Source organism: Sinocyclocheilus grahami, unplaced genomic scaffold (genome assembly GCF_001515645.1).
Source record: "Sinocyclocheilus grahami isolate Dianchi unplaced genomic scaffold, SAMN03320097.WGS_v1.1 scaffold299.1, whole genome shotgun sequence".
Lineage (NCBI taxonomy): Eukaryota > Metazoa > Chordata > Actinopteri > Cypriniformes > Cyprinidae > Sinocyclocheilus > Sinocyclocheilus grahami.
The window spans coordinates 35165-46705 of record NW_015505478.1 but is presented as its reverse complement, the minus strand read 5'-3'; the positions used below and the strand labels follow the sequence as shown (position 1 = coordinate 46705).

Here is an 11541-nt window from a genome sequence, read left to right as displayed (position 1 = left end):
TCATCTACTAAGAGCTTGCAAATTAAAATTAAAATGTATAATCTCAGATCTTAAATCAGGCAAAGACTTCAACGTAACATTTTAGTACTTTATTGCTACATGAGTTACACATGAAGAGGATGGGGTCAGAGTGTCATTTAGTGTCAACCTGTTAAACATACTAAAATAAACACGTGGATAAAGCAAAATATGACATGCATCATACTACACAGGAAACTAAACACTACAGAATGCTGTAGCATGACAATAATCAACAATCAAGAAATAAGGGTTAGATATTAATCTTTCCATCTACCCAATCTAACAGCTGGCAGTTTATCTCAATAATACTTGAACATGTTCATAATTTTGAACAATTTCATACTGTAAAAAAAAACTATTTTCTTCTAAACTCACATCAGAACTTTATCCCTCTAATTTGAATGTAGAACACAACAAATCTTTAGAATAATCTTAATGGAAGGGACTTAAAATGGCATGGAAGTGCATGAAATATTACCTTTCAACCACAGAAAACAATAAATATTTTGTTCTTTATGAAAGCATTTTGCAGATGCTTTATTACCTATTATACACTAATACCAAGGATACCCTCACAGTGCTGTTGTCAGTCCCTACAAATGTTTTATTCGAATCACTAGATTATTTGGAATTGCTTATGTTGCACCTTTCATGACAGTAAGTAAAAGTTCAGGCAGTTATAAGGTGCCAATAGTACATCAAGCCTAGAGTTCTCGACAATAATCAACAATCAAGAAATAAGGGTTAGATATTAATCTTTCCATCTACCCAATCTAACAGCTGGCAGTTTATCTCAATAATACTTGAACATGTTCATAATTTTGAACAATTTCATACTGTAAAAAAAAACTATTTTCTTCTAAACTCACATCAGAACTTTATCCCTCTAATTTGAATGTAGAACACAACAAATCTTTAGAATAATCTTAATGGAAGGGACTTAAAATGGCATGGAAGTGCATGAAATATTACCTTTCAACCACAGAAAACAATAAATATTTTGTTCTTTATGAAAGCATTTTGCAGATGCTTTATTACCTATTATACACTAATACCAAGGATACCCTCACAGTGCTGTTGTCAGTCCCTACAAATGTTTTATTCGAATCACTAGATTATTTGGAATTGCTTATGTTGCACCTTTCATGACAGTAAGTAAAAGTTCAGGCAGTTATAAGGTGCCAATAGTACATCAAGCCTAGAGTTCTCGCAGTGGCCCCATCTCCCCATTAACCCTCCTTGCTTGTACACAGCACACAGGTAAGCTTTCAGAGGTTGCCTCCCGCAAGATCAAGCAGTGACCCTGCAGCCTCCTGAGCCTCTGCATCAAGCTGCAGTATCTCAACCGTCTCCAGGTCCAACTCAGTGTCTCCTGGAAGAACCAGGTACTGATACTGCTGATACTGGTAATAGTGTAACTCAATGTAACCGCTGTCTGCCAGTGGATCTTTCTCTGAATCCTCGCCGATAACCTCTGTCAGATCCACAGACTCAATGGGGACCAGCTCCTCGTGATCTGGTGTCAAAGAGCACGGCGGGTTTGAAGACAGAGAATCTAGATCTGAGGAACAGTGAAATAGAACAGTTTGTGATGGAATTAAGAGAAGTGTATCATACATAACCACAGTGGACTACAAGAACAGGTCAGTAGTTAGTGTGACAGTCACTCTCTGTGACTCTCTTCTGTATAAAACTCACAGCTGGATATTTTCTTTCATTCACAAAAAAAACACTAATTCACAGTTACTGTACTATTGTATTATTACTATTTAATTAGTACTGTATGGTGAAAAATCTTTGCAAATGAAGAGAGAAAACGGTCTGTTATCTGAGACTTCTTTACTTAAGTGACCCTGTAGTAAAACAGCCTGACACAGAGAGGACGATCATAATGTTAACGTGGCTATAGGTTGCTAGGGTAATGTCCGGTCATTACCAAGACAACAGCTCACAAACATGCCGTGTCTGGAAAAAGTGGATAAAGGCTAGCAAACAAAACAGTGCGTGCAAGAGAAACACCATATCACACAATACCATTTAAAAGTTTGGGGTCATTAAGAATGAAAACTGTCATTCAGCAAGGACACAAATTGATTAAAGGTGACATTAAAGACATTTATAATGACATAAAAGTTGAATTGAAAACCAAAAAATTGTTCATTTAAACTTTCTACTCATGGCAGAACAACTGTTTTCAACATTGATAATTCAAAATGTTTCATGAGCAGCAAACAGGCATATTAGAATGATTTCTGAAGGATCATGTGACACTGAAGACTGGAGTAATGATGCTGAAAAAGTCAGCTTTGCATCACAGGAATAAATTACATTTTAAAATATATTAAAATAGAAAACAGTTATTTTAAATTGTAATATTTCACAACATTACTGTTTTTACTGAACGTTTAATCAAATAAACCCAGCCTTGGTGAGCATAAGAGACTTGAACAGTAGTGTATAACATGTCTGTATCCATAACTGTTTAACGTTCATGCTCCTATATTTAATATTTATTTATAGATATGCTATATTTAGGGTATTCTAGATGTTTTGGTCTGTTGTGTTGTATGTGTAATTGATTGTTTTTTGGAATGCCAAGATGAAACCAAAGACCAATTTTGAGCCAAGGCTGAACACTTAACTAAACTTCATTAGGTATAACTATAATTGCACTTTTTTGTTAGAGCATACTAATTCCAGTATGTTAAATTTAACTAGAGTTACATTTAGAAGCTGTGTTCAGTTGTGGCATACCTGAAATTTCCATAGTCTCACCCAAGGTGTTCTGCCCATTATCAGCCGCCTCCAACCTGTTCAGAATGGAGGTCAGATATGCATGTATCAGTATCCAAATGAACGAGTCATTTGTTCCTCTGCCGTTGTGCATAATGCATCAGATAATTCAATATTAAGCCTTACGGAGGTGGTGTGTATCATAAGAAAGCAAATCAAACTCACAAAACAGGCTTGTTCAGCAAGTTACTGTTGGTACGATGACAATAATGAGTTTTTCTAAGAACTTCTAGAAGAGATGGTCGATATTCTGGACAAACACGCCATAATGAGCCCTTTCCAACAGACTGCAAAACAAAGCAGGAATATTTCATTAAACAACTAATCGGTATAGACTAAAGAGTTCATAAAATTCTGACTGGAAATCTGACGCACTTGACTCTTGTCTCGATGTATTCGTTGGAAGCTCTTGCTCAAGGAAAGGTTGTGTCGGACCGAGTTCCTCCATCCACCGGGAGCCTCTTTATAATAGGGGAAGTTGTCGACAATCCACTCATAAATACCTTTCACAGGGAGACTCTTCTCAGGCGAATCTTCTATTGCCATGAAGATGAGACTGCTAAAAGAGTACGGGGGTTTGGCACCGGAGGAAGGCAGCTGCTGGACAGGAACGGGATCTAATGTCTGGGGCAGTGTGGTGATTTTGGGCAGTGGCTGCAAAGGCAACAGGTTCCCTCTTTGATGCAGCCAGTTGAGGCAGGTCAGGTCATCCTGGTCAGATACTGTGGAGGGACTGAGGCAATGTGACTCTCCAGATGCCCGAGGGGTTGATGTAAAGTGAAGATAGGAGGATGGGGTGGTTGGGGAGGAAGAAAGGGACGCAGAGAGAACAGCAGCAGGCTGTGGAAGAGAGGGGGATCGAGACAGAGCTTCCGAGTTATTTTGGGGGGAATGTAAAGGAGAATGGGGTGGCAGTGCTTGTGTGTATTTCTCCATCGGTCTCTCAGCTGCAAGATACAGGTCCACACATTCACCTGTTGAACTGCAGAAACACACAAACAGTGTAATTAATGCATTGCACGTATACTTTTTTTAAACAAGCAGTTTTCTTAAATAAGAATTTTTCATAAATAAACAAATAAATAACTTGAATGTATTAAACCCAGGAAGGAGGCTGTATCATTACTTTTTCAATACTGAGTGCACTACGAGTAAATGATTGAGCAAAGTAGTCAACCGAGAAATAAGATACATTCAACTGGCGCTAAACAAACACGGGTATGATGGACAGCTTGCTGATAATTAATGCGAAATATGAATGAGAATTTTAAACAAATCGATTATTCTATCACCTGACAAACACGGAAAGCAAAGCCACATGGTCTATATACACCTGAGAAAATGGCGCAAGAATATTAAGTTACATTTAGAATAATTACCCAAGCATTCATGCTCGCGTGAAGCCTTTATGCCAAGACAAAAGAGCGATAGAACAGCGAAAAACTTACCTGAACAAGTAGGAAAGAATTTATAGCATCCAGTCTCCGATTCTGTTTTCTTATAAGTTTAAAGTTTCTGTCAAAGTGTTAAAATATCTGCAAAGGAAACTGTTATGTCTCACACTACCCTGTCCTGTCTGCGCTCTGTCCTTTCCCGCGTTTCCTTGGAAACCAGAAGGACGCTTTGCAGCCGGGATGGACAGCTTGCTGATAATTAATGCGAAATATGAATGAGAATTTTAAACAAATCGATTATTCTATCACCTGACAAACACGGAAAGCAAAGCCACATGGTCTATATACACCTGAGAAAATGGCGCAAGAATATTAAGTTACATTTAGAATAATTACCCAAGCATTCATGCTCGCGTGAAGCCTTTATGCCAAGACAAAAGAGCGATAGAACAGCGAAAAACTTACCTGAACAAGTAGGAAAGAATTTATAGCATCCAGTCTCCGATTCTGTTCTCTTATAAGTTTAAAGTTTCTGTCAAAGTGTTAAAATATCTGCAAAGGAAACTGTTATGTCTCACACTACCCTGTTCTGTCTGCGCTGTCCTTTCCCGCGTTTCCTTGGAAACCAGAAGGACGCTTTGCAGCCGGCGCGCCTCCTGCGACCCCTCCTTAAAGAGACACTCATGAATTGAAACGAGATTGGCTTTATTTTTTAGCTTAATTTTGGCCGTTTGTACTTCTATATGTGACCCTGAACCACAAAACCAGTCATAAGAATTTTTTTTTTTAATTAAGATTTATACATCATCTAAAAGCTGAATGAACAAGCTTTTAAATTGGCGTATGGTTTGTTAGGATAGGACAATATTTGGCTTAGATACAATGATTTGAAAATCTGGAATCTGAGGGTGCAAAACAAAATCTAAATATTGAGAAAATCGCCTTTAAAGTTGTCTAAATCCTTAGCAAAGCATGTTACTAATAAAAAAAATACAATTCTGATATATTTACGGTATGAAATTTGACAAAATATCTTAATGGAACATGATCTTAACTTAATATACTAATGATTTTTGGCATAAAAGAAAAAGCGATAATTTTGACCCAAACAATGTATTGTTGGTTATTGCTACAAATATACCCGTGCTATTTATGACTGCTTTTGTGGTCCAGGGACACATATTTGGTGGAAAAGCGTCTTATGTTTATCTTTTGTAAGTGTTTACAGCAGCTGAACTCCAATTTAATATGTATATTGCACCTAATCTATCAAGTCATATTGCTTGTAGACTATTGATATCATAACATATCAAGTACTTGAACTGACAAGATATAAACAATTCTAAACATTTAAAAAAAAAAGTCTAAATCACGGGATTTATTTTGCTATAAAGAAGAAAACACTGCTGTTCATGCACAGAAAACCAGAAAAAGAAGGACACTTGAGTTGAACATGTGTTCACTAATTGCACATCACACAAGAATCACAGCACAGGGCAGATAAATCAGCATGCCTCTTAAAATGAAGTCTGGATTTTGTGACACTAAAGCAGCATGGCGAAGACACAAGAGCAGTCAAACTGCTATTTTCCCATTTTCTCCATGTGAAAACAACGGCAGAAGAACACAATCCTGTAAAAATATTACATTATATTTTCAACAATTGCTCAGTAGATGACAACGCTGATGAAGCCAATATTGAAGATCAGACCACATAAATCCTCTGTGAAAAAACACAACCACGGTATGCCACTTTTCTGTAACAATGCCAAAATTTGAAACCATCCCAGTCCAGCATTGTCATTTTAAAGTTCCTTCACAGTATAAATACTGTAGGTCATCTGACCAAATGAGTGGTGAGCCAGTAAATGATGATTGGCTGAAAGGCAGCTGATGCCAGGGTAATGTACAAGCGAAAGTGGGGCTTGGCACTCGCTCCGGCACCCATTGAGTCTGCTGAGAATGAAGACAGGATCTTCATTTTTAGAGAACGAACCTGAAAAAAAAACATTCATTTTACAATTAATTGGAGAAATGCATTGAAAAATATAAATATGTAAGCATCATATTTCTAAACAAAACTTACAATAAAAAACATGAGAGCACAAGAAGACCAAGCAAGAGCAACAAAGTAGCCGTCACTGCCGAAGAGCAGTCCACACAACACTGTGAAAATGATCCTGAAAAATAGAAGAAAAAAACATCTTTAATGCTATATAAAACACAACACACGTTCCAGTTACAAACAGTGGCTCTTCCACAGACATGTAAAATACATTATGATATCCAACCGAAACATACCCCACATATTTGTATCCACTGTAAGCAACAAGGTCAAACGTTGAGAGGTCTGTGTGAACTGTGAGCAAGTAAAGACTGAGCAACATGACAAGAACTTCGATGATGATCCAAACCAGAGCTGTGCTTGCACACAAACCCAAAACCTCTGGACTGAACCTGAACATGTAGAGAAAACAAAAACTATTAATCATGTCTCATATAAAACACTGTCAAAAAGATTACGTGAATGTGGCAGTGCTGATCATACTGATATGATTCCCATTTAGTAGGGTCACATGAGGGTTACTGAATGTTATAGGCTAGTTTGCTAATAGATTATTTTATTAAATGTATTTTCATATGAATCCCTTAGGATGTCCAAGCACTCCAATATCCATAAAGTGGAAACATCAGTGTGTTAGTCAGTCTCCTATAAAAACCACTACTACTCACCGTTTCTGGATTCCTAAAGCCATTCCAGCCAGTAAAATGTAAGTGATAAAAGCCATTGCTAGAAGAAAACAAAAAGGTTTGATGAAATCATAAGTGCAGACAATGCAACAACTTTATAAATTCAGATACATGGTTTCTGATTTTACTACATGGCAAACACATTGCAAGCATGGTATTGTTGCTCATACTTAATGTGCAGTCTTGCATTAAATCCTAGTACTCAAGGAAGCAAGAGTCCCCTTAAAATCTCTGTGCAATTAGGAGGTGGGTTTTTTCAGGTAGCTAGGGATAAACATGTTTATAAAATCTAACTTTCTCAGCAAGATTCTCTTCAACTGATAATCTGCCATGACTTGACTGAAAACTGAAAGAGAAAACTGGCTGTAGGAGAAGAAGAGTTTATTGAAAATCCACTACAGTGGCAACAAAATGGCACAAAAGCTCGAGTTTGCATTCTCTAAAAGTAGAGATTTAATAATGTTGTAGATCAACGATTTGTCCGGTTGCTCAGAATGAATAATAAATATTAATTACTGGGTATGTAGAGATCTGGAGCATTGACATCATGGCACGGTGTGAGGGGAGTGTCTCTGTGGTAACGTACTTCCCAGTCCTGATGATATCATAGTATGCATAAAAAAAATATACAAAATATAATAGCATACAAAAAACATTTATTTAAAACCCGTTCTTACATTTTGCAATAAATTAGTAAATAATAATAAGTTTGACAATTTCATTTATAATAAAGTAACAAGATATTAGAATTGTTTAAATTAACTTTTTACGCTATATTTAATGCATATTAGATATTTAGAGTTAAAAAAAGTCCAAAAAAAGCTATTGTAATTAAAATGAGGAAAATAATGTTAATAAACATTAATGATCTCTTTGATTCAGAAATTAATATTTTACCTGATGTGTGTATGGGAACATGAGAAGCAACAGTTTTTTCATAACGTATTTGGTATCAACTGCAAAGAAATACTTCAGCTTGTTCACCGACATGAATCGGTTAATCTGTAAGAGATGACAAGGTGGGAGAAAAATAAAATCAATTACACAATAAATATTGATACTTAACATTTATCAGAAGACAGATGCAATGCATGATTGACATCTACAGTTGGGTCAACACTTTCCACTTCACTGACATAACATACACCTGTGATACCTTAAGTTGAACATGGCATCTCACCTCTTTGTTCACAATATCCTTGCCTTGATTGGCAAGTGATGAGCCATACATCATGGCAGCACTGGCCACTGGATCAGCAAAGAGGCTGCCCACTCCAGGGTCTTGACCCCCTGCTGATGCATCAGCCATATTATATTCTGAACTATAGTAGTTCTGGCTGTTCATGGGTGGGGGCCCAGAACTGGTGTCATCAAAAAGAAGCGGACCCCCACTGGGTGGAGATGCTCTAGCTCTGGGTTTTGCTGCATGGGGGGGGAAATCACTGATAAAGCAACATCACATTTAGAGAATTCTCACATAAAATATATGGCTGCTTATGCATCAAAAAAAAAAAAAACTAGGATCGTAACACTTTTTCAAATTCCATTCTTCACCTATGACCTGTGTTAAAGTAACTGATTACAATATGATGTGGCAAAGGGTTAAAGAGTTCACACAACATGTCATCAAACCAAGATATCTAATTAGGTCTAATTACTTTACAATCTGCATTGCACTTTGATGCCAGACTGCTCGTGATGTAATCAATTTAGGCTTTGCTGATTTTAAAGTACAGTGTGTGGTTGTCCACGTATCTAAAAGAGCAACGTTTTGCAAAGTTCTTTCATACGTACTTGCCCGGTATCCATGCTGCTGGAAATCCATCTTCTCTGCTGTTTTGAATTCCAAAAACAATTTGATTAGCTTTAAATCTACAACACAACCGATTACAGTCTGCCACTAATATGTTGCATCAGATGTCAGCATCAGACTACTAATAATACACTAGCTTGCTATGTAGCTAATCTGAAAGATGCCTAACAAAACATGCCAAATTAATCTTGAACGCGGTAACAGAAGTATTACTAAAACACTTATTTTGTCGCGGATGCAAACGATCGGTAGTCACCTATAATTTAAATTTGAAATATTGTTTTCTAAATAAGTTCTCGTGTTAGCTTATACTCACAGGTACTTCTTCACCCTTACACCCGCCTCGCCTCGCTTCTCATTGGCTGATGAGAAATGTGCCTGCGTGGCAGAGATGAAAAATATCACAATTTCATTGGTTAAAATGACGGTTGCGTAGACTGAAGTTCTTACATTTTGATTGGCTGTAAGCAAGGCAATAAAAAAAGAAAGTGGCTAGCCTAGGCAACCGAAAGGAAAATAAATCTTAAAACAGCGGCAAGTTTTACTGGTAATTTATTAAGTTTCACATTTATTGAGTTTCACACGTGTGTGTGTGTGTGTGTGTGTGTACAGGTTTATATATCCTGGTGGGGACTTAAACCTGAATACACACAGACTCATGGGGACTTGTGTCACGGTGGGGACCTAAATTGAGGTCCCCATGGGTACAAAAGCTTATAAATCATACAGAATGAGTTTTTTGAGAAAGTAAAAATGCAGAAAGTTTCCTGTGAGGGGTAGGTTTAGGGGTAGGGCAATAGAATATAGGGTCTGTACAGTAGAAAAACCATTACGTCTATGGAGAGTCCCCACAAGGATAGCAAACCAGACTGTGTGTGTGTGTGTGTGTGTGTGAACATTAAGTAGCAAAGCTAATGACACACCAGTCAGAATCTCAGGATGATATGAACATAGGTGAAGTGCACAGGTGATTATGTGTATTGGAAAATTAATCCTGGTAGTGGGAGACAAAGAGGAATGGGAGGAGAAAAGAAAAATGAAGGAGACGAGGTCAAAGGTCATTTGATGCTGATGAAATATAAAGCACTAATGTTCTTGTGCATGGAATGACCATGAGGACAACTGGCCTGCAGGCTCATCTACAGGGTTTTTACTCTACTTATACATTACAATTACAGTACAGTAGCAGTACAACCAAAGTTTGAGTCTGACAAAAGAGAATGTGTTTCTGACTAAAATGTTTGACTTTGACCCGGAAGTTTGAAGTTTGCACAAGTTGGTGTGTAGTTTTGAGATTGTGTTTATATAGTTGTGAGGAAATGGTGAATTGTTTAATGAATTGTGTTACCAATTGAGAAAAACTGTAAAATGTATTCTAATTCCAAGTACATGTGTGTGTGTGTGTGTCTGTGTCTGTGTATTTACTCACTTTATTTATTTGTTAAGTATTTAAATATTCAATGAGCCATACTTTACAGAATAAAATAAAATAACAAGCTCAGTGAGTTAGAATCATATTTTTCACTTATTAGAACGAACTGGACTTATCTGTCCTCTTTATGAGTTACTGTTTTTGTGCACTCATGAATTTGAGACACTCCAGTGTATTTGTTGTAATAGGCCAAACAGTTCACTAGTTCAATTTCTGATCATTTATGGCTTTCATTTGTTGAGCTGATGCATAATTATCATGTCACCGTTAAAGTCCATTACTGTGAGAATGCAAATCATTTAAATAAAAGCATTCATACATCATAATATGTACAAATTTCACCTAAGTGTGTGAGAAATAATAAGCTTATTATCTGATATACTGTAAATTATCTGGTATAGTGCTGGGATACTAACCTTTTTGTGATAAATTAAAAAATAGCAACATATTTGGATAGGGAGTGCCATTAATTTCTTAGGTGTCCAGAACATCAACACACGTAAATTGTTTGCATCAGTACCAAGTCTTGGGTAACAGCACATCCTATCTGGGTAAGATGCACCTAGCCTGCATGTCCAGGCATGTTGTGGAGAGTTGCAAAAGGGGAGTGTCATCACAGCATTCCATTGTGCTTAGGTCATAATTCACCTAATGAGGCATTAACACTCTGGTTACAACCAGATCTTGCCAGAATAAATCTGAAATATAGTACCACAATATCATTAAAAAAAGAAGGGGGTGGGGGTAATCAAAACTAGGACAAAGGGAACAGTGAATTCCAAAGGAAGTCAATTAGTTCTCAAACATAGAATGGGCAAGATATCATTTAGATATGATATCCACTTCATTCTTGTGGTTTCATTTTTACAAACATTGTTTCCTTGGTCACAAACAGATCATTGTTGTACTGGACAGTTAAAAATGAGTCATAATGATGCTGAAAAGGAGTAAACCTTGAATAGTGGTGACAAAAAATTTGCACTGTAATTCAGCAACTAAGTATGATGTCAGTGGGACCAGGGTACACTCTAAAAAATGCTGGGTTAAATACAACCCAGTGCTGGGTAAAATAGGGACGAACCCAGCAATTGGGCTGTTTTGACCCAGCGGGACCAGGGTACACTCTAAAAAATGCTGGGTTAAATACAACCCAGTGCTGGGTAAAATAGGGCTGGGGAAAATTTGCACTGTAATTCAGCAACTAAGTATGATGTCAGTGGGACCACGGTACACTCTACCCAGCGCGGGTCAAAACAGCCCAATTGCTGGGTTCGTCCCTATTTTACCCAGCACTGGGTTGTATTTAACCCAGCATTTTTTTAGAGTGTACCCTGGTC

The 11541-nt window shown here is 37.2% G+C and overlaps 2 protein-coding genes across 3 annotated transcripts; both read right to left on the bottom strand.

Moving 5' to 3' along the window:
• Positions 1-1055: 1055 nt before the first annotated feature.
• Positions 1056-4307, bottom strand: LOC107601095 (forkhead box protein N2-like). Of its 2 annotated transcripts, none has more exons than XM_016293117.1 (5): positions 4263-4307; positions 3190-3796; positions 2980-3101; positions 2776-2831; positions 1056-1582 (listed from the first exon to the last, which is right to left on the bottom strand). In XM_016293117.1, exons 2-5 carry the CDS (start codon positions 3748-3750, stop codon positions 1290-1292), a joined length of 1032 nt encoding a protein of 343 aa, XP_016148603.1. In that variant the 5' UTR covers positions 3751-3796; positions 4263-4307; the 3' UTR covers positions 1056-1289. The 2 variants fall into 2 exon arrangements, with proteins under 2 accessions (XP_016148603.1, XP_016148602.1); XM_016293116.1 differs by lacking the exon at positions 4263-4307 and adding an exon at positions 4194-4241.
• Positions 4308-5866: 1559 nt separating this feature from the next.
• On the bottom strand, positions 5867-9156 carry LOC107601106 (protein YIF1A). Its single transcript, XM_016293133.1, has 9 exons — positions 9089-9156; positions 8754-8792; positions 8140-8381; positions 7857-7961; positions 7476-7554; positions 6942-6999; positions 6510-6665; positions 6295-6388; positions 5867-6204 (listed from the first exon to the last, which is right to left on the bottom strand). Exons 2-9 carry the CDS (start codon positions 8782-8784, stop codon positions 6046-6048), a joined length of 924 nt encoding a protein of 307 aa, XP_016148619.1. The 5' UTR covers positions 8785-8792; positions 9089-9156; the 3' UTR covers positions 5867-6045.
• Positions 9157-11541: the final 2385 nt, after the last annotated feature.